General features: G+C 35.9%; 1 protein-coding gene across 2 annotated transcripts in view; it reads right to left on the bottom strand.

The window, feature by feature from the left end:
- LOC114054099 (uncharacterized protein C8orf34 homolog) overlaps positions 1-26,873 on the bottom strand; it is a 393,219-nt gene that overhangs the window by 288,313 nt on the left and 78,033 nt on the right. For both annotated transcript variants that reach the window (XM_027877214.1, XM_027877215.1), the window contains exon 4: positions 23,162-23,290. In XM_027877214.1, the coding sequence (XP_027733015.1) occupies positions 23,162-23,290 (129 nt within the window). The remainder of the gene's footprint in view (positions 1-23,161; positions 23,291-26,873) is intronic.

Below are 26,873 nucleotides of genomic sequence, written 5' to 3'. Positions count from 1 at the left end.
AAAAAGCTTGTATCCCCTGCCACCAGAAAAGCAGGGAGATGAAGACAGATTTTAGAGAAGGGTCTTGTGACAGTGAGAATCCATTAAGGGAAACAAATGGGCTAAGACCTGGGGCTTGTTAGAGGAAAAGAAATGGGGAATTCAGAAGATTCAGCAGACCCATGTTGCTATACCTTGACTAACTTGATTCATCTGAGAATCTTCCATTGAGTTTGAATGAAATTCTAAATTGGTGCTCATTTTAGAAGATTTTAGAACAAAATAAAAGTAGATAAGTACTTCTCTTTCCTATTTAGAATCTCTAAGTATATTGCAATTAACTTTGCTGTCTTCTCCAAATTGTGTTTCTTTCTGAGATCATTGATTTATGTCCTAATTACAATCTTTATTTCCATCCTTATTCCCCTTATTAATTTACCCATTTCTCTTTTGAATCTCTCTGGAAGTTCTAGTTGTTGATTCATTATTTTAGGGAGACCCATACACTTTGTTGTCTTATGTAGTGCCTATTTTGGAGCTACTCTCAGCTTCTACTTGAAAGCATCGATTGGGCCCCAGGATGTGACTAGTTATTTGTTCTAATAGATCCTGAGAGGTTGAAGGGTTGTTCTAATACTATATCTCATGAGCCTCCACCACTGTGCTTACCCCATTGATGATCAGTTTATATCAATTAATTATCCAGATCTAATTAGCTTTTAGAAATGGGTGTTTACTAGGATAGTGTAGTAGAACAGTTGGTTTAAAAAATTCTTTTCCCATAAGAAAAAAAAAATTATGATATATCCTCCCCTAAGTACATACAGAGTCAAAAAAAGGAGGCCCAAGATTACAACGTTCTTGTGGCGGAAGAGTGAACTGACAGCTCCTGATTATTGGAAGGAAGTTTTTTCCCCCTTGTGAAGTCTTCTTGATGTTCCCCTTATTCATGGTGTAGTTTTTTTGTTTTTGTTTTTGTTTGTTTTCTTGTTCGTTTTGCTGGGCTCCTTGTAAAGTGCTAAAATTGCATTTCCTCGGCATGTCTAGGTTGTCCTTGGCTCCTGAAACAATCACTACTGTCAGTCACTGCTGTTCCTGGGAGGCTGCCAGTATGCCCATGAAAACTTCACATTTTTTGACTGAATATCTCACAAAATTCATAAAGTTGAAATCTGGACAGGGGTGTGCATGTATATGGAGAGGGAAGGAGAGGCTGAATTCCTCCCCTCCTCTTAAGAAATTCCTCCTGAAGGAACATGGCTAGAATTGCCTTCTCCTCCAAGCTGCCAGACAGTCAAAGGCCTAGGTTCCCTGATAGATTCTTAATTTACACAAACCCTTTAATTGATTGATTGATTCAATATTGGTGCTCTCACTTACTAAAAGCACCTAGGGAAAAGTATTTTATTTGTTAATTTAGTTACTTTAAGTAAGGGCAGGGATTGATTGATTAATTGAATACCATTCAGACTTGCATTTCCCTCCCTTATAAGATGTTTTTAATTCATTCTTTGTTATATGATAATTCTTATTTAGTGCATTGTGACCTTTCCTGGTATCCCTATTGTTTTTCTTCTTGGGAAATACTCCTTATCTCCAAGTTTTCTATTGGCCTTTTTGATCTCTGACGTTTGCCTTATATTCTTTCTGTTATGGTGGAATTATGTCAGGCATGTGTATTTTCTGGTCCTTCTCCCAAACACAGACTCGATGTTTTCTCCTGCACCATCCATTAGGTTAGGGTGATTTCAAGTTAGGGTTTAGAAGAAGCTTTCTCTCTGCCTATTCTGAGTAAGCTCCACAGGGGTTGGCTAAAACTTGATTTAGAACTCTTATACTTTTCCATTAGCAGGCACATGTTATTGTCATTCCCATCCTCCCCCAATCAGAGCTGTTTACCCTCTCAAACAGGGTGAAATGGTCATGCATATGAAGTGATCTTTGGTTCACTGAGAATAATAGGGGAATAATAAGATTCACCTCAGATAGAACTCTAAAAGGAAAATAGTACGGTTTGGTGAGATGTAGGGTTTGCAGGAACTGGATTTGGGGTGAAGATGTGGGTTTCAAGTCTGTCCTGTCATTTCAGTTTAAAGAAGTGTGGAGATGTTTCATATCTTTTCTTCTTGCTATAACTTAAATATCTATATATCTAGAACATTATCTGTTGGTTTGAGGTGGTGGATCTAGGGAACAACACTAGGACCTGCCATCTTATGTCATATGACCTAATTTTTGTTGTTTTTTGTTTCACATTAGTTTATTGTCTTCCTGCCAGTTTCGTCTATAACTTTTTAGAAGAATATGGCTCAGATAAAAACTCATGTCAAAATTTCTGTTGATTTATTTTTATTTCCACTGTTTTTCATTTTTTTTAAAGTGAGACTACTTGTAATTTGCTTTAATCTTCTGAAGGGTATTATAATTGACTTTGTATTCTAAACTAGTATTGCTCTTGAATGAGAAAAGTGTCATAAGTCTTTTGGCCTCTTTATTGTAGCAACTGCTTTATGTATGTCAATATTTTACACAGTTCATATGTTAATGCAGTCACCAATGGGTTTAGTGCTCTAAAATAGATTTTCTATTTAAGGCTATTTGCTGAGTTTCAAAGTTTTCATGCTACTTTAGACTTTTGAATCCTATGGTTCATAGAAATGATACCAACAACTTATCTCTCCAGAATGGAGCTGCTTAGTAGCATCATGTATCTGGAACTTTTTACTCACATTTTGTACTGGTTCTAAGAAGTTTGTTATTTGGTTACCTAGTCCACAGAAGAAGGTGGAAGAGGGGCTGATACAAAGTATAGTAGTGATAAATGACAGCTATCAGCTTGATTAAAAAAAAATGGAAGAGATAGGAAATCTATAAAAACACACAAACTCAAAAATCACAGCATTCTGGGATGATTTAGTGAAGTAATGATTTAATATCCTATTATGCTAAGGCAAGAATGTAGTAATGCCTAGAATCCTCATATCTGAACTAGTGACAGGGCTACATAAAGTTAAAGGAAATAGAAGCAGGGATGTCTCATGATTCTTTCAGTTCGCATAGTTTAAGCCCGTGGAAAAGAACAGTCTATAGACAGCATCTTGTATAACCCAAATCAACATAACCTCTCACCTTCCCAAACACCTTCAAAGATGTATATAAATCCCCAATTTTGGACTTTCTTCCCTTCTCAGTCTAATTAGACATCTTGGAAGGAAGGGCGAGAGAGAGAGAAAAGAAGAGGAGGGGAGAGGAGAGAAGAGGAGAGGAGAGGAGAAGAAGGGAGAGGAGGGAACAGGAGGGGATAGGAGAGGAGAGGAGAGGAAAGGAGAGGAGAGGAAAGGAGAGGAGAGGAGAGGAGAGGAGAGGAGAGGAGAGGAGAGGAGAGGAGAGGAGAAAGGGAGGGTATATAGTTTGATAAGAATATATATCCATAGGGGCAGCCAGGTGGCACAGTGGATAGAGTACCAGGCCTGGAGTCAGGAGGAACTGAGTTCAAATCCAGCCTCAGACCAAACACTTGACACTTACTAGCTGTATGACCCTGGGCAAGTCACTTAACCCTGATTGCCTCACACCTCCCCCAAAAAATATATCCATGTATTTATATATATACATACATATATGCACACACAAACATATATATATATACTCACGTATATATACACATACAAACATACACACTTATGTTTGTGAATTAAATGACATTGCCACATACTACAGGCTTTTATCCCATTTCTTATAGTTAACATATTTAAAATCCTTAGGCTTTAGGACATGTCATGAATGCCCCATTTCAGGAGAAAACTTTGTTGTTTTTTTTTTTTAAGTTACATTTCAGTTTTAACTTAAAATGTTTATCATTCTCTCCTGGTTCAGCAAAGATCGGTAATATTAGCTATATAGCATGCCTATCAATTCTCTGTCCTTCATACTTTTATTTTCCTTTGGAAGGACTCCAGCCAACTTTTGTGTCAAACAGTAATCTTTGGAAACTGTACTCTCTGGATGCAGAAATAAAGGAGGTCATCTCTGTCAAGTATTAAAAAAAAAATCTGCAAGAAATCAAGCAAAGCTTCAAGAAGTAGAGATGCAAAAGGCCGTATTGATTTCAGGAAAATACCTTTCTTGACATAACAAATATTTTTTTTTAACTATTTGACACCAATGAGTAACAATTCCAGATGAGTATTTACACATACCTCAAATATCTTGAAACACCTAAAATATTTTTAATAGCACTATGAAATTAAAAAAAAAACTTTGCCACTACTACATTTTAGCTTTTATTAAACATATATAGTAGATAATACATGTATGTGTACATACATATATACAAATGTATTTATATTCATGCATATGTACATATATAATATGTATATATCTGTATATGAATATCAGCTGACTTTAGCCATTTAGTCTTATTCTGTTAAGGAGTTAATTATTTGGGTGCGATTCAGAACTATTCCAAAGCTGTTTAATAATAATAATAATAATAATAATGATAATAATGAATACTTCCTCAAATCTTAGGAGCTTTCTTTCCCTAATCTAGTTTATAGGGACTATGCCAATTATCTCAATAATATAATCAGGTACTGTTAACCCTTTTTTGTCAAGATTTTCATACTTTTAGCATGGTATCTATTTTTAATGTTTGAAATGCTCAGATTCTTCCAAAATATTTGCATTTTCACAGATAGAAGAATGAGTATGAAGAGAGCAACAATGCTATTATCTAACTATTTTTTGGCTCCAAAAATTTCCCATGCCAGTGAAACCACAGTCTGACCCTGCAATGTGAAACCCATCAAGCTAGGCTCAAGGGATACAAAGATTTTTTTTTTCTAATGGCAAATTCCTTGCTATCAAGGAGATTATATTTTTATCTATCATGAAATTACTGCCACAGAGTCAGATTAATGACTTAGGGTATTTTATCTGGGAGAATACATTTAAAATGCTAGTATTACCTAAGTATAAGCAGGAGTATCATATTAAACTCAGTCTAATAGTCATATTCATGTACTCTTGTTGAAGCTATGAATTGTTCCATATATTCTGGAATGCAGTGTGGAAATATGCCCTCTAAGTTACTAAACTGTATACTCTTCTACCCAGAAATATCACAAAAAGGCCTATACTCTAAAGAGAATAAAAAAAGACCAAATGTACTCACATGTATATAGCATCTATTTTTGTAGTGGCAAATAACTGGTGACTAAGTGGTATTGGGAAACAGCTAAACATATTAGAGTACATAAATGTAATGGAAAACCATTGTACTGTAAGAAATAATAAAAGGGCTAAACTGAGAGAAACTGGGGAAGACTGGCATGAAATTATATAGAATGAAATGGGCAGAACCAAGAGAATAACTTATACAACAACAACTTTGAGATACTTAAGAATTCAGATGAATGTAATGACCAATCATGATTCCAGAGGACCACTGATGGAACGAACATGCAACTCATCTCCTGACAGAAAGATGACAAATTCAAGGTACAGAATGAGATATACATTTTTAGAAATGCCTAGTCTGCAAAATTTTGGAGAGTGATACATTTTTATTATAATGGTTTTGTTTTTCCATTTTTCAGTTGGAGGATTAGGAATGAGAGAAAACAAATGCTTACAAATGGAAGGGGAAAAAAAAGCTAGGGTCAAAGAGCACTGGGAATGGGACTTAGAGAATAATGTAAATATGTAAGAGGGTAATGCTAAAGAAAGACTACCTACATCACATTTTTCTTTGGTATATAGCCAGGTACATGAAGTAAGCCCCGGGGGGGGGGGGGGGGATACTGTATACACAACTGCATTTTCTTATATAGTCAATAGATGGCGATAAAGTTTCAGAATACATTTTCACCCCCTTCTATTGCCTACTCAATATACTGTAGTAAGGCATGTTTTCTGAAGTGTAAGATAACCTTTAATTAGAAGCTAATGACTTCTGTAAACTCTATTAACTATTTTGATGTAGGTAATAAAAATTACTTAAACACTAAACTCTATTACTCTCTATTGGTAATATGGATTATGATATCTATCTTCCCATTAGATTAATAATATCCCACCTTAACTCAAAGCCAAGAGTAGTCAACATAGGCAGCCACTTCCCTGTGTAATTCAAAGGATGTTTTTCAAGGCTCTTGCCTGAAAGTTCATTGTTCTCTAACTGCCATACAATGACCACAATTAATAATCCCTGTCATTTCTTCAGTTTCTGAAGTCTCTGAAATTTCAAGAGTCCTTTCATAAGAATGAAGAGTTGACATAGTCTGAATAGCTGGCAGTTGATAGAGATAACTCCTAAAAGAATGATATCCTATATAAAAGGAAGATGGGAAGAGGAAGATAATTGGTAAAAAGGGAAGTGGGAAGGCTTCAAAGATAAATGTTCCTTACTTTAAAATTGTACAAATGGTTGACTTGCTCTGAAAAATTCAGAAATAAGGCATTAATACAGTAAATGATAAAAAGTTTGTCCCTCTACTTAAGATGAAAATATAAATGGCATCATGAAAATATCAAAACAAGATAACTAATAATTTATTTTCAAATAGAATATACAAGGAAGTTTCCGATGCAGGTAAAATACATGACTGAGGTTAAATTAAAATTATGAATATGAAGGAAAATTAATGAAAAATATTGCATTAGCAGTCAAAAATAAAGGAAGAAAACCGGTGAGAGTGATGTTATTGAAATGAAAACCATGCTTATAAACTTTCTAATAACAACTAAGGTTTTGTTTTCTGCATTTGTTTTTTTTTTTAACATTGAAGACTAAATTTGAGTTTTAAATTTACAACAATTTTTTTCCGTTGGAAAAATCACATGCAGATTTTGCAGCACATAGAGTATATTGAGTGTAGCACTCCCCCCTTTGGCACTCACAGCCTTTTTAGGTTAATTTCAAGGGCAGGGATGTTAATACATAGGGTTTAAGTAGGTACCCCTTCCTTCAAAGGTGTGCTTCCCTTATCAACTGGCCACTAGATCCAATAAGCTCTGAGAAAAGCCATTTACTAAGATGGCAGAGTAAGAACATAGCTGCAAAATATTTTCCCTCCATAAATCTGTAGTGTGCTCACCTGCCAAATGCATACAGCATTTTTGGGAAGAGTAGGCAAAAACCTAGAGTACAATGGCAGTGGGGCACACCTGTAGGGAACACATGTGTTCAAGGTAATTCACAACTACGGTACCACAAGGCTCAAAGTCCTTTCTCCTTTTGAGAAATACTCACAAAACTCCAACTCTTCATGGCTGGGGCTGGTTCTCTGAGTCCACAGCTAGCTTTCTTTTTTACTGCCAGAAGTTTAGCTCCTTAAACCTGCTTCCAACTTTGATCAACTAACTGATGCTCTCTATTCACGTCTGTTTACAGTATTAACTACTTTTTTGGGACTTCTGCCTATGTTACCTAAACTCATAAACTTTTGAATTGCTAAGTGTTGTGTCTTCTTCTCAGTGAGTACCTCTATTGCCATATGTCATTGGCTTGTGGACAGTAGAGAAAATGCCTTCTCCCCCAGGAAGGGAAGATCTGACTCTTATAAATTCACTCAAACTGCCTAACTCTCAACTATTTGAAGCTCCCAGTGGCTAAACCAGGGGAACCTGTGGCCTTGAGGCCACATGTGGCCCTTTAGGTCCTCAAATGCTGCCCTTTGACTGAATTGAAAGTCATATATTTTCCTTTATTAGATGCCATCAATTAAAGGCTACAGGTTGGGTATGTTATAGGGAGATTCCTTTTCAGATTGGGGTTAGACTATATGGCTACTGAAATCTTCTCCATCTCTGAAATTCTGTACTTCTAAAATCAATGGATATTTACCGATGAATCATAGAAACTACTACTCAAAATAATACATAATACTGCCTATGTCCAAGACATTGTTACATGTGCTGGAAGGAATAAGCAGGAGCAGAAGAATTTTTAAGAAAATGTGTTGTAGTTCTCAACAATATGTTTATTTGGGCAGATAATAAAAATGCATTCATGTAGTATTTTAAGGTTTGTAAAAAACTTTTTGTATAATGACCCTGTGAGTTAATTGCCAGGAGTACTATTTTTCTTGTTTTACAGATATGGAAACTGAGAGTTAAAAAGGTTATGTAACTTATTCAACCCAACTAGTTCTTTCTCCTCCTCCTTCTTCTCCTTCTTCTTCTCCTCCTTTTCCTCCCCTCTCCTGTTTGATCACTTCTCAGTCTCCGTGCCTTGACTTGATAATGTGTACAAATTATGGAGATATTCCAAGACTCTGTACAAGGTCTCCACTCTATGTTACTAAATTCCTGGTTTTTGATGAGCTTACCACTCTCCATCTAGTCACCAAGGTTTGTAGTCTTGGATTTATCTTTGACTCTTCATTCTCCTTCCACCATTCTTCCAATATTCAATCCTTTCCTTAGTAGTATAAAGTCTATCTCCATAATATCTTTCATATTCATTCACCTATTCCCATTCATTCATCCACATGTCTAGTGCAGGTCCTCATAAACTTTTGCTTGAACTATATGAATAACTTCTTAATTGGGCCCCCTTCCTCAAGCCCCTCTTTATTTCAGTCTATCATTTGCACAAGCACCGGAGTGTTTTTCCTACAGTGCAGTTCTGACCATTTTACTTCCCTATTCAATAAACTCCAGTGGTTCCATATCACTTCTTGGATCAAAAATAAACTCTTTACAACCTGACCCTAAACTACCTTTCTAGTACTATTATACATCCGTCCCTTTAATCCACACTATGGTTCAGCCAAACTGCCTTTTTTTTTTTACTGTACTGTACTGTTCATGACATTCCATCTCTCAATTCTTTACCTTTACACTGACTGTTTCCAATGTGCAGAATGCATTCCTTCCTCATTTTCACATCTTAGAAGCCCTAGTTTTCATAAAGGCTCAGGTGAAGCATACCTCCCACATGAAATATTTCCTGATCCTTTCAGCTACTGACTTCTTTCTTGCAAACTTATCTTACATCTATTTTTTTTATATGTAACAAATGTGAACATGATGTCTTTCCCATTAGAGGGAGAGACTGCTCCTTGAGAACAGGAACTATTTCATTTTTTTTCCTTTGTATCTTCAGTGCCTAGTGCATAGTAGGTATTTAATAAGTATTTGTTTACTGATTGATATAGAACAGAATGTCTTGATTTTCCTTTCTGAGTTTTGAAGGACAAAATTATCATTAAAACACATAAAAATTGGCAGAGAACAAGCTCCAGCAGATGTCTGGATCACTGAAGTTCCCCATGACTACTATATCATGTCTTTGTGCCAATATCCTCTTTTTTTTTCCAGGTGGTATGCAGCTTACTCTGATGACATTCATTTCTGTTTACAATTCCTTTGATCTTCTCCCAAATGGTGTTTTCCATTGTTCTTCCCAATATTTCTTGGATTTCCTCACATGAGATTATATTTTAATATATATTTACCTCACTCCCTTTTATCTATTATTTTCCTGCACATTTATCCTTATTTAATTCTATTTATTAAATTCAGTCCATATTTTTAATTTCTCTACATATTTTTAGCAAGTGGCCAACTCTAATCTACATAATATACAATAGTTCTCTCCACACCTGAATTTCCATCTGGTATTTGGTCTAACCTTGTCATCTGCCTAAAGAAACCACCCCAATCATGTACTTCCTTTTGTAGTCCCCAGCAAAGAATACCATCCTGTGGCCAGAACATTCTAGGTGGACATTTGATCTACCTACCTCTGCCATAGTAACTCATTGGAAGCCCATCTCTAGCCAATTAATAATACAAAAGACTACCTGATTAACATATAATGATCCACCTATCTGTTATATGATCAAGGCAACAATGACTAAATTGTTCCCTATAATTTACAAGCCCATTTCTCAGCAGTGAAGCTCAAGTAATAGGAAGTAGGTGAGCCTGTTTGGCACAGAGGGTTTCTGTAGAGAGCACTGGGTGTCAGGAAGGTTGGGACTAGGTTGTGGAAAGCTTTGGATGCCAGAATAAGTATTTTGGATTTTATTAAATAGTAAAGGGGTCTCTAAACTTATTTGAACAGAGAATTAATGAAATGAAATCAGTATTTTTGGGAAGACTTGTCGAGGTGTAGAGTATAATGGATGAATTGAAAGGAGGAAAGAACGAAGTTAGGGAGACCAACTGGAGGAACACTGCAGTGGTCTAGATTTGAAGTGGTATTTTCTCACTAGGTAATGGCAGTAGGAGGGAAAGACAACAGCATGACTAAGGGAAGATAGGCAAGACCTAATTGCATTTTCTATAGGGATAGAGGCAGCATAAAGAGGTGGGTTTGACAGCAGTCATTATTGACCTTTAAAGAAACAATATAACAAAATTTGGGCATTAGATTTAGGGAGTAGGTGGTGAGAAAGTTGAGTTCACTGACAAATAGTCTATAGATTCTGTTCTCTTCCCCTTTGTGAAAGCCAGGGCAACATTTGCCCTTATCTAATCATCCTCCCATAAGACCATTGTTCTTGTTCTTTCAAATATCATTGACTGTGGCTCAGGAAGCATATCTCTCAGTCATTTAAGTACCCAAGGATGTGGTTCACCTGGGCTGGGGTATTTAAATTCATCAAGGGCAGCTAGGAAATCTCTTAATATCACCTTTGTTATTTTGGATATCAACTATGTATTTTTTGTCATTCATTTCCATAGTACAGGTCAGTTTAGCAACAGAGCAAGCAGGCAGGAAGAGGATTATTAGAGAAAATCTAACATTTGTTTTTGTTTTTTTTTAAATCAATTGCATTAGAACAGAATGGAGGTGATATTGTTTTAAATCATGTGGAAAAAAAAGAAATGGCGGATCTAATGACCTATTAGTTTAACACATATTACCATGGTAATGTAGTAGATTAAAAGGAATGGCATTGGGAACTCAAAGAGAGTGAAATGCTGGGGAACCAACAAAGGTAAACAAAAAGATCACTAAGGAGCAGTGTAGCAGTGCAAGTTTTCAGTTGAAGCTGGACAGCATGAAATTTTAGTGGGTCAAATCAGCAAATCAGTTGAGCATAACCTATAGTTCAGAAACAAAATTTTGTAAGATAAATAGGTGAGGCTTGAAGATTTACCCAGAAAGCCTTGTAAGGCCAAAGGATTGATGGAATTGAATGAGAGGAGCACCTGGTTGGAAGACTGTAGCACTCAGGCAGCTTAGGAAAATCAAATATTAACAAGGGGGTGGGAGTGGGGCAAGGTAAAGGCATAGATGAAATCAGATGGGACAAGTAGCTAGTGGTCTGTCAAGTGAAAAAGAACAGTCCGTTCACAAAGTGTTCGATATCTTTTGAAGTTTATGACCCAGCTGGAGCAAGCGTACCAAGGTTCTAGTCCTGGGTCTCTCAAGAACAAGCTGTATAACTTTGGATAATTCACTTACCCTCATTTTTCTTCAGTTTTTTTTAATCTTTAAGGTCTCTGCCAGTTCTAAAATTGTATTCTTACTTTAACTCCTATGGGTGTTAAGGACTTCTTTATCTCTTTATTTTTCTTACTACCTATAATGGTTTGGTGGGGCTTCTAGACAGCACAGTAGATAGAGTGCTGGGCCTGAAATCAGGAAGATTCATCTTCTTGAGTTCAGATCTGGCCTCAGACGCTTACTAGCTATGTGACCCTGGACAAATCACTTAACCCTGTTTGCCTCAGTTTCCTCATTCACAAAAAGAGCTGGAGAAGGAAATGGCGAACCACTCCAGTATCTTTGCTAAGAAAACCCCAAATGGGGTTACAAAGAGTAGGACATGACTGAAAAATGACAACAAACAACAGTGTGTCACATTTAGTAAGTACTAAATAAATGTTAATTCAGTTTGTGATATGGAAGAAAAAGATTGTATCACCTCTGTTTTAGAGGAGACTGTGTGATGTAGTTGGAGCACTGAACCAAATTTCTGAAGACTTCAGTTTTTTTTCCTAAAACTTCCACTTACCAAACCTGTGAACCTTGACCTTAAGCAAAAAACTCATAGTATGACAAATCTACACATAAAAACATCTTCAAAGTCATTGACAACTCATTTTATTTGGAAGAAACTAAGGCTCAGAAAGGCCATGTTCTTGAACTTAGGTATCATAGGTAGTTAAGTGTCAGAACTGGTACTTAAATCCAAATCTTGTGACTCCCAACCCTCTCAACATTGCACTGCTCTGACTCCAACTGAAATTGTCTGTACCTCTGTTTGTTCCCTTGCAAGTGATGCCTATGAGCTGAATTATTTCTGTGGTCCCATATTCATCTAACATTCTGTTAGAAATAGTACTTTGTGAACCTCTCAGAGAGCCACGATTGAAACTAATGAGAAACTTCTCTGACCCGCACATTTGCTCACATTCTAGCTGTGCCAAATGCACAGGTGGTTTGCTTTAAAGATAATTTGGTCTTTTAAAAAGTGGAGAAAATGAAGGATATTACTTTTTTCTCTAGACATGATCCTTACCAACCAGAAATGAGTTGTTGAAGCAGAGACACTGGGAATTTTGGTGGTGAGCAAGAGGTGGGGAGAAGGGAGTGACCATTCCATGTTATCATTTGTGGTGGAGGCTTGGGAAACCAGACATAGCCTGACATGGACACTAGATCTTAAGACAACAGATTTCAAAGTGTTCAGAAATACAGATATGTAAGATCCCATGGTCTGATTCCACAGAGGAAGTCTGCCCAGGAGGGATGAAAGTCTCAAAAATGAAATTTGGAAATACAAATAAATCATTCTCATGAAGCAGAAAAGGGTGAATGGTCTAGACTAGCATGTAGACCCATCATCAACAGATCATAGAAGTAAAACTGGAAGGGTCTAATAATCACTTTATAGATGAGAAATCTGAAGAGCAAAGGGGTTAAGTGACTTCCCTAAGATCAACCATCAAGGACAGAGAAGAGGCAGGATGGAGAGGAAAGAAACATTTATATGATGCCTACTATGTGCCAGGCAGTTTGCCAAGTTCCTTACAAACATCTCACTTGATAAACACGGCAACCCTGAAAAGTAGGTGTTATTATTATTCCCATTTTACAGTTGAGGAAACTGAGGCTAACAATGACTTGTCCAAGGTCACATAGCTATTAAGTGTCTGAGGCCAAATTTAATCTAAGGTCTCTCTGACCCCAGGACCAGAGCTCTACCCACTGTACCCTCTAGCTGCCTGTAACAACCCATAAATGACATATTTAACAAATTTCCAGATGAGAGAATTCTGAGTGTGATAGCTAACACACTGGATAGAAAAGCCTGGATCCCAAGATACAGGCTAGAATGTTAGATTGAATCTGGTAAGATTAAGTTTCTAAGTTACAGAGGGTTTGCTATCTGTGTCAGTGGAATAAGTACTCAGATTCATGAAAATATGGATCCATAAAATCCTGAAGTATAGCAGTATTTGATAGATAGATAGATGTGTATCCATAAATACCTACATATACATATATACATACAATTATATATAAGCTTCATGTTTTAAAACATATACACACATAAACTTTTATTTACAAAGCATTCATCATAAGTATCCATGCAGAAAGTAAACTAAAAAAAGTTAACAGATTTTTTTATTTATTTAAGAAAGAGTGATTTGTAATCTTATATTTACTTCAAAGTCAAAGTTCAGTAACAGTATATTCAATATGTTGAATTTAAGATTTCTAGAATGTGTCTAAGATATATCTCACTCTAGAATGTTAAAAATTTTCCATTCTTCAGCTGTCATAAGAATATACGAAATACTCCAAGTTTTAGCACAAACAAAAAAAAGAACATTTTTAAAGATAAGAGAAATCCAAGTTTAACTTTAAAGTTTGATCTTATGTGTTTTCCCTCACACTTTGCAAGAAAAATGATACAAATAAATAAAATGATACAAATAAAATTTTGTTTAAGGACTTGTACTATATTCAGGTTAAAATTAAAATTATTCAAAAATGGTTTCCATCTTCTCAAAATTTAAAAAAGAAAAGCAGGTTCATTCCATGAGGGTATCTGGACAAAGATAATGGTAAAATGGGAAAATCTGAAGTAGTGACCTTGCTAGCTTTTCTGTTGCAAATAATGGAGGTGAAAGGTGGGCTTGGAGTCAGTTTAGATTGCCTTGATAGTGATAAACAAAACAAAACAAAACAAACAAAAAACAAAAGAAAAACAAAACAAAACAAAACCCCAAACAACTAATTTATAGGAAAATAATGCCATATCAGGCCAATCTAACTGATTCTACATTTCCTTGATCTACTAGTCTATCAAAAGGGAAATTAGGTTAAGTTAGTATAAACTTTACTTGATGAATCCATGTCAACTCTGTGATCATAACTTCTTTTTATATTTATCCCAAAACAATCACTTAAAATAGGGACAATGTGAGTTGACAAAGTGTCTTCTGAAAAATGTCAGTTCTTTAGTTGACTCCAAGCTTAATATGGATCAGCAGTTTAATAAAAAAAAAATTCAAAAGACTGATGGAATCATTGAAAATATTCAACAGAAGCATAGTACACAGAATGAGTAAGGCAATAGTCTTGTAGTACTCTGAACTCCTGTCAGATCACATTTGGAGGATGGTCCTGAGTTCCGGGTACCACATTTTGCAAAGAACATTGACAAGCCAGAGGGGATTCAGAAGAGGAAAATCAGAATGGTTAAAGTCCCAAGAGCAAAGTAAAATCAGTTGTAGGAACTGGATGTGTTTAACCTGAAGAAGATGAAGGGGATACAATAGTGATGTTCCATATTGGGGGAGGAATTAGGTTTGTTCTGTTTGGACACAGAAGTTAGAACTGGGAAGAATGAATGGAAACTATAGAGAAGCAGATTTAATTTTTGTATTAGGAAATATTTCCTAGTGATTGGAGCAAAAAAAAAAAAAAGAATGGGCTGCTTTGGGAAATTGTGGGCTTCCCCCTCACTCAATGTGCTTAAGCAAATCTGAATGATCACTTGTTGGGAATGTTGTTGAGCAAATTCTTGTTTAGGCACAGATCAGTCTAGAAAGTCTCCAACACCCTTTCTGGTGCTAAAGGCTGGGATGCAGAGCAAACAATTCTTCCCCAAACCTCCATTTAAGAGGGCTCACAGATCAGCCAACTCTATTTCTCACCAGCTGCAATCCTTAGGGTGCAATCCTCCACCATAACCCTGCCTCCAGGTACCTTCTCTTCCTCCCCCACCCCCACCCCTTGCTTTTAAATTTTCTTTCATGTATTTTCTCTCTTAGATTGTAAGCTCCATGTGGGTAAGGGACTGTCTTTCTTTTTTTCTTATCTGTATCCCAGAATATAGCATTAGCTACTTGGCACATAATAGGCACTCAATAAATGTTTATTTACTGACTGGTTAGGTTATATTTATCCAAGTTTACCATTTTTTAAATTAAAATTGACAAAATTTTAAAATATCACTTTATTAACTCTTTTGAAAAGAATAATAATAATAAATCTATCACATGTTAACATAAATGACATTTTGTGAAAAAAGCTATATTTATTTTTCTTTGTAAATACCTTTAATATCTGGCTTAATAGAATATAGTTGGATTCTAATATCTGCTTCTTCAGTTTTGAAATGTAGTTTTAATTGAAGCATTGTAGCCTCATGCAGATAAATAGTTGGAAATGGGGAGAATATTTTAATAGGCAAATAAAATGTTAGTATTATTATGAAAATAGTTTTGACCTTATGGATCCCTTGAAAGAGGCTCAGAAGACTCTAGGGGTCCTTGGACCATACTTTGAGAACCGTTTACCTTGAGGCTTGGTATAACCTCAAGTTTATTATCCTAGACATTGCTATATAATGGAAAGAGCACTGATTTGATGTCATAGGACCTAGGTTCAAATCCTGGCACTGATGATTACTACCTGTGTGAACCTGGACAATTCACTTAACCTCCTTGGGCTTCAATTTCCTAATTTGTCAAATGAGGGGATTGTTCTAGGTGGCCTATAAGGTTGCTTTCAGCTCCATATCTATGTCTTATGATCCATGATCTATGACTCTTTCCTTCAGGGCTAAGGCTCCTGGTTTTGTACTTGCTAGAGGACATGGATTTAAACAGCTCCTGCCACTGGTTACAGCTTTGGCCACAGGTTTCCTGAGTTATTTAGGCAATTAATATCTCTTGAAGCCTAAGTATTCCTTCTATAAAATCACAGGCTCAAAGATTTAGAGTTAGAGTGAACTTTAGTGATAGAGTCAAACTTCTTCATTTTACATTTAGGAAAGTAAAGCTGATAGGGAAGTGATGTGACTTACCCAAGTAACAGAACAAATAAACAAGAGTCAGAATTCAAACACAGGTCATCTGTCTCTAAATCTAACGTTCTTTCCTCTGTACCACAGAATTGCTTCTCTTCTGGGATTGCTGATATCAGCCAGGGAGCCCGTGCTCTCTGAGCAACATGTTTTTAATGGGATGCTTATCCCTAATACCTTAGCTTTAATGGGAGTCTCAGGAAGAGTATTTGTCTATACATACATATATGTGTCTATATATACCTATATACATGTATCACATATATGTGTATATTATATACATACATCCAAATGTGTATTTATGTAATTATATATCATATATTTATATACCAATATTTCATATATCCATATATATTTATTTACACATCCCATTAAATTTAGTATATTCCATTATATTATATATATCCCATTATATCCTATTAATATTTATGCATAGGAGGAATGAAGAAAAGGGGAGAGAGAGAGACAGAAAGAAAAAGAGAGAGAGAGAAGAAGAGGAGTAGGAGGAGGAAGGGAGAGGGAGAGAGAGAGAGAGAGATTGAGAATGTGGGCTCTCCCATCATCTGTGTAAACATAGTCTTACATCATGGTATTTTCCTGGTAATAAGGATTAGCGCTTTTTTTTTATGTTGCTACCATGGCAACCTGTTACCATTGTGGGGAAAAACTTGGCTTCTACTCTTCCTTTATTTTTGGTAGGGAAACTATATTCTATAATTCCAACATCTCATGCCTTCCAGTGTTAGGGCTCTCATAGTCTAGATTCCTTTTCTGACTAAACCAGCTTATTTTTATCTGAAGCAGAAGCCAAACCCCTTTTGGACAACGTTAAATTGAACCTGCGCACAACTCAGAAAAGTTCTTAAGTAGCTAGAGCATCATAAGTTTCTCAGCAAGCCAGAAGGTAGAGGCATTTGGGCAAAGACCCAACTGCCCCCTGACTGGGTGAACTCTGGCTATCTGTAAGTTAATCTTCAGAAGTTTATTGAGCACATTTAAAGCTAGGTTTACTTTCACACTCTATTGAATGCTGCTGGTCCAGGGTATTTCTATAGTGAAATTATCTTCTGACATGCCTGAATCAGGATTTTATTAACTTCCTGGGATATGGCCATTTCCAAAGCTTCATCCCAATCTCATTGATATCACAGTGGCAATAGATCAGCTATCCTATCAAACTAATTGAATGTTAATTCATTCAAAATGATAAAAATTAGCAACAAAATAAATCTATCATTTAACTATCGTAATAATAGCATTTATATCGAACTTTAAAGTCTGCAAAATACTTTACAAATATTACCTCATTTTATCTTCACAATAACCATGTGAGGCAGGTGGTATTATTATCCCTATTTCAGAGATAAAGAAATTGAGGTAGAAAGTGGTCAATTGACTTGCCCAGTATTATATTTAAATATCTGAAGCTGGATTTGAACTCAGGTCTTCCCAACTTCTTGTCCAGTGCACTATTCACTGCACTAACTACCTACCTTTGCAGATAAATGCAGGTTGGAAACTTGGGGATAAAAAAACCTTTTAAGATCATCTTTAAATGGACACCTGCCTTTCAGGTTAATTGTGTTATATCAAGTCAAGGACCTCAGACCTTGTTATTGTTAGTATTATAACTTCCTCCACCAACACTGATTGCAACCTGCTTGTAATGACCAGTCAGTTTTCTAAGTTCAGGGTCATACCAAGTGTTAATTAATAGGGTTAGCAAAGAGGTGGCAAATATAGTTAAGTGACTTGTCCAGGGTCACAAATCTAGTACATGTCAGAGATGAGATTGGCACCAAGGTCTTTCTTACTCCAAGGTCAGCAACTTATTTGATGTGCCAAACTGCCACTGTGTTATACCAAGCTGTTTTTCTGTATATGATTTTTTCCAAAGCTTTTCCACTCTCTTTACATCCTTCAATACAGCCTTCCTTCTTTCTATAAAATCAGCAAATAACCTCACCTCAGACTTTCCTGAGAAAATGAAAAGTCATTAGATGTGAGCTCCCTCTCTTCCTATACAACAAAATCAAAGGACAAGCCATAATCCACAATATAGTTACATCTGTGTAACAATGAACCATATAATTTATTTAACAGGAATGTGTTGAGCATCTACATATACTCAGCATATGCCAAGATCTAGGGCAGATATAAAAGAAGCTGAGGTATTATATCATGTTACTTAGTATTACATGGAAAGACCCTGCAAACTCCCTATAGCATTATTCATCACAGAACTGGTCAGTGTGCTGTCTATCAGAACCCCATACAAGCTGATTTAATTACTCTAATAATGAAAGAACCCTTTTATAGGGCACCTTAATGTATAAGGTGTGAAAACCATACAGATCTACAGGATAGGTTTACAACAATACTTAAAATCTTGTAAATTTTCCAAGTGGTTTGGGAAAAAAAACACTCAAAACATTAAATATGCAAAAATATCTTATTTAAGTGATTATGTGTTTTGCCTTCACAGAACTCATGCCCACTTTATTCTCTGAAACTTTAAAATAGCTTCTGCATACGATCTAATCAACAATCATTTAGAATCTTTTAAAAGTCCCAAGCTACATCCCATTTAAATGCTTTTATTAATTCACTAGTCTAAAACCATCAGTGTCTGAAATGATTATGGAAGTTTCCAATGTTACTAATTTAAAATTAGTAAGTATTTTAAGTATTGAGAGAGGAAGACATAGGTTTAATCTATGATTTAAGTGCTTTACTAGGCACTGTTGATACCCAACCAGTGGCATAGATCTCAATCCATCAGCAACCTGCAGAGGCTATGTTTTATATGTGTGTGTGTGTTTATGCACACATACACAAATAAATATGTTTATATATAGATATGTCATGTAGAAATATGCAGTGCACATGTATGTTTATATGTATGCATACATATTTAACACATGTGTGTACATATACATATACATATATAATCTCTGTAAGTACACTCCAATGGAGTTGTGATCTCATCAATGTGAGTATTCTCTCCAACAATACAAATCCCAAACCATCTACATGTACCAGTCCTGCACAACCCTAACCCATGTGCTACAACAAGTTCATCTCTGAGGCTCACCCAATGTGCCGCAAACTTTTCTTGACAACATAATGATACCAATGAAGTACATAGCCTCTCTTTTTACACATCTTTTACTTTTGCCACTTGATCAACCTATAATTTTTTTGGATTGCATATTTCTTTAATTACATTCTTTGTACTGCTTGTCCTTCATAATTCCTTATTTGTAAGGAATTGCAGCCACCTTGAACCCACTATTTCTATCTCTGCTATACTTTTGGTGATCCCAAACCTTGATTCTTCAAGGTCCAGAATGTTCCAACACTTTCAGCTGCACACCATCACTGGAAGAAATTTGTGTTAAAAACATGAATCTTTGATGCAGGGATTGAGATCATTAAAAGAATTTGGCAATTCACAAATTTTTGAAAGTTATCCAACTTGTTTTGTTCCTCTTGTTTGATTCTGGGGACATATGAGTGCAATTCATCATGCATTTGCAATGTCTATCCAAAATATATTGAAGGAGAAGTTCTATAAGTTGTCCACATAATTGCATATCATAGTCTGTGCCCCAAACCCTAGAGTAATCTACTTCTGATTTTGAAGAGATAAGAACTCAGAGAAGAGAGAATGACTCAAGATAAATGTAATAAAAAGAAGGAAATTCTGCTGGAAATCCAGAAGCATTTGGGCTAATTAAGTAGGTTATAGGTTAAACTCAGGGTAGAGAGATTGGGCAAAATGTCAGGGAAATTATGGAAAATTTGATAGAGAATGAAATCCAGGACCAGATATTGGTTCCAATTCTACTTTTGAGTCGAAAAAAGCAAGGGGAATGATAATTAAGGAAGATCTAAAAGGCTTGAGAAAGAACAGGGAACAGAACCAAAAGAAGTAGCCACAAGAAGGATAAAGACAAGATAATATTAGCAAGACAAGGGAAGGTTAGTAAGAAAAGGTACATGGAACAATTACAGCACAAAGGAAATTGACAGAGTGGATTACTTGTTTGAACAAATTGGGGAACAATCCATCCTAGAGTCTGCAATAGAGGAGAGGAAATCTAGGCATAGTCTGACATGTACTCTATATTTAAGGAAAGGAGATGTCACAAAGTTCAGAGGAAAGACAAATAGGATTCCATGGGCTAAAATGCTACAGGGGGTCAGCCAGCAGAGATAGGAGATGTTCAAGAATGTAATAACCTTAAAGATATTAAGGGAAACAATTCCAGTGAGGAGGACAAATGGGATTTGTCTAAAGAGATGAATGTAGATGCACAGAGAATTCAGTTAACAACTTAGATTTAAAGAAAATAAATGTATACAAGATGGAAGTAAGACCAGATAACAGAGATAAATGAATATGGAAAGGTCTATAAAAAAAAAGGCCAAGAATCCTATAGCTCAGAGTGAGCTAGGGCTGGCAATTAATGGTAAGGACAGCAAAGAAAGACTTTATTGTTGTTGATAGTGGAAGGAAAGGGAAGATCAGAGAAAGAATAAGACATTTGGCTGGGATATATGGGACAGTGATAACTGAATACAGAGATAAGGTAAAACTGCCAAAGTGCTACCTTGTTTTTTCTTTGCCAATTGGAATGCCCTCTGTAATGGAAATAGAACAACAACAACCACAATGAAAAGTAACATGGTGTTGAGACCTAAGATGATGATAATGATGACAACGATGATGATGGACATATATATAATGTTTTAAGATCTGCAAAGCACTTTACATATTTGTAAATATATATCTCATTTGATCCTCACAGCAACCCCCCCAAAGAGGGTGCTATTTTCCTTATTTTACAGATGAGAAAACTAAGGCCGAGAGAAGTCAAGTGAGTCATCCAAAGTCATGCAGATAGTAAATGTCTGAGGAAGAATCTGACTCAGGTCTTCCAGACTTTAAAGACCAACACTTTATCTACCATGCCACCTCGCTTCTGCTGATAAAGCAAAATAAGAGAGCATCTTATCTGCCCCTAAAAAATTCAGTCACTTAGCAGAGATGAAGCACATCCTCAGGTATTGAAAACCTCCCACCCTTCAGGTACTATAAGAACTGACAGATGTTACTGCTGGAACACTGTCAGGAATATTTGAAAGACCATGAAAGAGAAAGATTGTAGAAGGGCAAATATTGTCACAATTTAAAAAAAAAATGAGATAATAAAAACTGAAAAATATATATAGGCCAGTGATTTTGAGTTCAATTCCTGAGAAAATTCTGGAAAGGAAGTTTGAAGAGATAGTTGGGGAATATCTGGAAAGGAAAATGATGATCACAAAGGGCTAACAAGGCTTCATTAAGAACAAGTCATGCCAGGCTAATCTCATTACCTTCTTTGTCAAAATTAACTAAATTTGGAGATGAGAATGATGATCTGAATATAGTTCACCCATATATTTAGCAAAACTTTTGATAAAGAATTTCATACTATTTTTGTGGAGAGTGTGGAGAGATATGGGCTAGACAAGAATTCATTCTGATGGATTAAGAACTGGTTGGATGGCTAGATTCAAAGTGAAATAATTGTTGAGGCATCTAGGTGATTCAATGGGTGGAGCTTGGGCATGGAGTCAAGAAAACCTGAGTTGAAATCTAGCCTCAGACACTTACTTGAGTAAGTCATTTAACCTGTTTGCCTCAGTTTCTTCAACTATGAAATGAAAATAATAACAGCACATACCACCCAGGGCTGTGAAGATCAAACAAGAATATTTGTAAGGGGAATTGCAAACCTTAAATGCTATATAAAATAATAATTATTACCTCAATGTCAATAATGCAGGGATCCCTCATGAAGAATCTCAGACATCTATAGTTGATCCACTGAATGTTTAACACTTAGCACAGTGGCTCACAAATAGTAGGTGCCTAATAAATCCTTCCTTCTTTCCTTCCTTTACTATGGTTTAAGAATTGACCAGCCTATCTTAGAAATGATAATTGCTTCAATATTTCAAAGGTCTATGATATAATTGATATGAGTACTTGCTCTGAGGTAGAATGTCTAGAGAGCCAATCTCAGGATTAAAATGAACTGGGTTCAAATCCTACATTTGACATAAATTGGCTGTCAGATCCAGGGCAAGTCTTTTATCCTCCCACTGCCCCAAGCAACTCTTTGACACTAGAATTTGTGAACAAATATAAAAAGCTAGGTGGCACAGTGGATGGAGAGCCCAGCTTGGAGTCAGGAAGACTCATCTTCCTGAGCTCAGATTTGACCTCAGACACTTACTGCCAGTGTGATCCTGGTCAAGTCACTTAACCCTGCTTGCCTCAGTTTCTTCATCTATAAAATGAATTGGAAAAAGAAATGGCAAACCACTCAAGTACCTTTGCCAAGAAAACCCCAAATAGGGTCCTGAAGAGTTGGACACTACTGAAAACGACTGAACAACAACAATAATTCCCTGTTCCTTCCACCAATGAAATCACATTCTTTTCTATTAAAGCATACAGAGTCCTACACAGTTTACTAGATACATTTTGTAAGTTGCTAAGGCAAAAAAAAAGTACATTGCCTGGAGTCCAAAGTTCTGGTCACAAGCTTCTCTAAATTTAGATAAGATGGCTTTTGTTTGTAACACATGTGTCTGTTACTGCACTCATACACTGAAGCTTTTTCCAGTTTTCGGAAAGGTATCAGTGCTTAGAGTCTCCTAGTTTAGTTTTTGAAAACCCATAATCACCTCCATGCCAGGTTCACAAATTAAAGTAGGATATTAGCGGAGGAGAAATCATAATTAAGTGGTAGAAATGTTTTACTGACACTATCAGTAAATGTCTTATGTTTTTGGAATTGGTTAGAGAATCATATTATAATCAAAATAAATGAACTTACTTCTAGAGAGATTCTCAAGGGCTTTCCCCAGCTTCTTGCTCTCTTGAAGGATGTGATTTAATTCATCAAAGTCGTGGCTTTCTGGTTTGATCCGCCAGTTCCACTTAGGATGCTCCACTGACCTTGGCACTAAGTATTTTTAAAAAATTGATATTTAATCAATCATTCTACAAACATGCTATATAATGATACAATAAATTCATCATCATAATGTAAAATAGCTGATCTAGTGCTCAACAGAAAAAAAATGCTGCTCTCTGGGATAATGAGATTGAATAGTAGTGGGGGAAAGTCACAAAGACAATTCATATAATAAAGCTATGTAACTGAACAAATAAAAAGGAATTCATGCCTAAAAGGAAATTCAAGTATTGATCAAAATCAATATCTGTATTTGAATGACATAAGGGGGTAATTTTTTTTTGTACTATGTTACTGGTTACTAAGCAATTTCAAACTTCTTCCATTTAAGCTAGCAAGGAATTTTGCATATGTTGATCTCTAATTTGTTAGGTGGCGTCCATGATGGGGACCAAAACTAAGGATTAAAACTTTGTGAGTAAATTTACAGGTGGCATGGTCTGTACCTCTGGGAATAGATCCTCATGCTACTGCCACTGTAACCAATACTAGCTTACCACAGATATCAGTAGAACCATATCTAAGACTGGGTAGCCTGGACTTTGCCCTAGGGCATTGAAATTCAGAAGGTGCTGAGAGCATTAGCTTTCATTCAACAGAGAGAAAAAAACTATGCTTAGCAATTTTATTAGGTTGTTTGTTATTTTTTTCAAAGCCTGTTCAACCTCACCACAGATGAGCTCCTTCCCAACCCCACCTAGCCATCTCCCTTCCCTAACAGCAACCGAAGTTTTCCACAGTTATTGTTTGTCCCTTCCCCCACATAATCAGAGGACACCTCACCCATGGGCCTCATGCCCCTGAATCATGATCTCTCCCTCTGGTCTCTCTTCCTCTCCCGGATCAAGTGAATTTGTCTTTCCCAGGATGCATTTTGTGATGTTCCACTTTGGCACAAGAATGACTAGTTACACCTATGGATATCATTAGACTGGTAGAAGAATGGGAAGATAGACCTTCTTGTCTGGCAGTCACAGAAGAAATAATGTTTTGCATCACTGCTTTCATTACATTGCTTAATCTTTTCCCAATTTTCCATGGATAATAGTCCACTCAGCACTACTAAAGTATCTAATTTTCTTTCCTAAGTTTGTCCACAGATGATAGTTAATTTGTCATGTGTCATCAAAGACTATTTTGAAAGACAAACTTTTTACATACATACATACATACAAAAAAAAAAAAAAGATTAGCATGTTTCCTGGAAACAGTGTCTATTCCAGATTCCTTTAGTATCTTTCTCCATTACTTATAAAGAAAAGATCATGTTACTGTTTTGCTTGGTTAGAAAGTGACACAATAAAGTGAAAGAATAATCTGGAATACTGGAATATAGGAGCATGTATATACCTACAGATATAAAAGCATCAGTGGGGATGTAAGAATACTGGTTGTTTTGATTAAGAAGAAATTTGCTTCATCTATATTTTTTTTCAACTTTCTGCTATTTATGTCACGATATGTGGGAACCATGTGTAGCCAAAAATATTCCTGTCAAAGATGCTTTATAATCCTTTTGAAAAGGAAAATAATCCATCACTCTATTTCATCAGAGTATGATCATATTTTGCCAAATTTGAGCAGATCTGCTGGGTCAAACTGTTCCTATCAATTAACTTTTTTTTTTAATACAGGGATTATAATGGCCCCTAAAAGACAATGGGAATTCTCAAATAAACAACTTTGCTCAGAAAATGAATAGATAGAAGAAGTACTATGGAACAAAAGGGAAAGCTTCTTAAAATGATTTTGAAAACTCTGGGACGTGACATAACATGCTGTCCCTTACATCTTAACATACCATTCCTGATATTTTAAGAGTTACACAAATTAAAAGGAAAAGTTGGCAGAAAAAAAAAGATGTTAGAACTCTTAATCACCAATATGAAAATAATGCCATCTGCAATCCTTAGATTTAGCTCAGGCCTAGGCAGGTATTTTTTTTCAGGCTTACAGATGGGATAATTAGTTCATGTTTGCTCTCCTAGAACTAGATCAGCTTGGTCATTCTAGATATCAGCTTTTAGATTCCCTCTCCCACTCCCTTTGTAATATAAGTGAGGAATAAATCTAAGGCAATAAAATACAATACAGAAAATCTTCAGAAACAACTGTATTCATGCTTTTCCTAAAGATGATCAGGCAGCTCTTGAGGATGAATTGTTAAACTTGTTTTTGTTTTTATTCTTTTGTTTTCAAAAGGAACAGAGTGATAGGTTCAGAGAGACAATTTTTAAAAAAGCCTGGCTTAATGAAATGTTACTCAAACCAACAGATGATTGAGGGAATAATGCAATTATTATCACACACAAAAAAAAGACTTCCAGAAGCATAAGAAAATACTTTGGAAACTACTTATTAAAAAAAAAAACTTTGATCCATTTTAAGGAGCACTATTACCTACTTATTCTTTAAATGTACAAAACACTTCCATCATTATTGCTTGCTAAATAAGTATCATGAAAAATATTTCAATTTAAAGAACATTTGAATCATCAGGAGTTAATAGGAATAATTAATAATAATAGTAATATTTTTATAGTACCTACCATGTGCCAAGCACTGTGCTAAGTGCTTTATGAATATTATCTCATTTTATCTTCATGATAACCCTGAGAGGTAGGTGCTATTATTATTCACATTTTTTAGATGAGCAAACTGAGTCAAACAGAAGTTAAGTGACTTGCCCAGGGTCACACAGCTAATAATGTCTGAGGCCCAATTTGAACTCAGTTTTTCCTGACTCTAGGCCTGACACTTTATTTACTGCATCACTTAACTGCCCCTAAAAATAAATGTGAAATCATACATTTCAGTTCAATATCAGCTTTCCTTGAACAAAATGTGAGCCATGATCTAGAGGTTCTAAGCGCTTACAAGCTCAATATCAATCAACAGGACAGTCAAAAAAAGCTAATGGATCTAGTGTTCAGAACTGCCCTATTCTTCCCTGGTCACTCCCTTTTTGGAATATTGTGCACATTTTGTGTGTTACATTTTAGGACAGACATTCATAAGGTGGAGAGCTTCCAAAGCAGCGTAAAAAGGATGATGAGGATCTAAAGTCCATGACATATAATGATTAGTTGAAGGAACTAGTTATACTCAGCATGGAGAGGAGAAAATTTAGGATGGTGTGACATCTGTATTTGAAGAGCCATCACATAGAAGAAGGATTGTGCTTTTTCTGTTTGGGCCCAGAGGTTAAACCAGATTGAAGGAGGTGAAGCTGAAAAGATGCAAATTTATGATTGATGTCAACTTTGCTATTTCAAAGTTGACTTGCTTCCTCTTCACCAGAGGTTTTCTATTAAAGGGAACGTGACCACTGGTTAAATATTTCATAGAATTTTTTCTTTTCAGAAATGGGTCAAATAGATGGTCTTTGAGGTCCTATCCAACTCTGAGATTCTGTGACTCAGAATGCTAAGTAATTTGGCCAAGTTCACAAGGCAATACTTTTCTCCAGCATACAGCACCTACATACTTATCTCAAATGCCTCCCCAAACATTCTATTATTTTCCACACACACACACACACACACACACACACACACACACACACACACAC

The sequence above is a fragment of the Vombatus ursinus genome, unplaced genomic scaffold (assembly GCF_900497805.2).
Source record: "Vombatus ursinus unplaced genomic scaffold, bare-nosed wombat genome assembly UNPS02014812.1, whole genome shotgun sequence".
NCBI classification, from domain to species: Eukaryota; Metazoa; Chordata; class Mammalia; order Diprotodontia; family Vombatidae; genus Vombatus; species Vombatus ursinus.
Note: the sequence above shows the minus strand (reverse complement) of the source record. Positions and strands in the feature narration are given on the sequence as shown.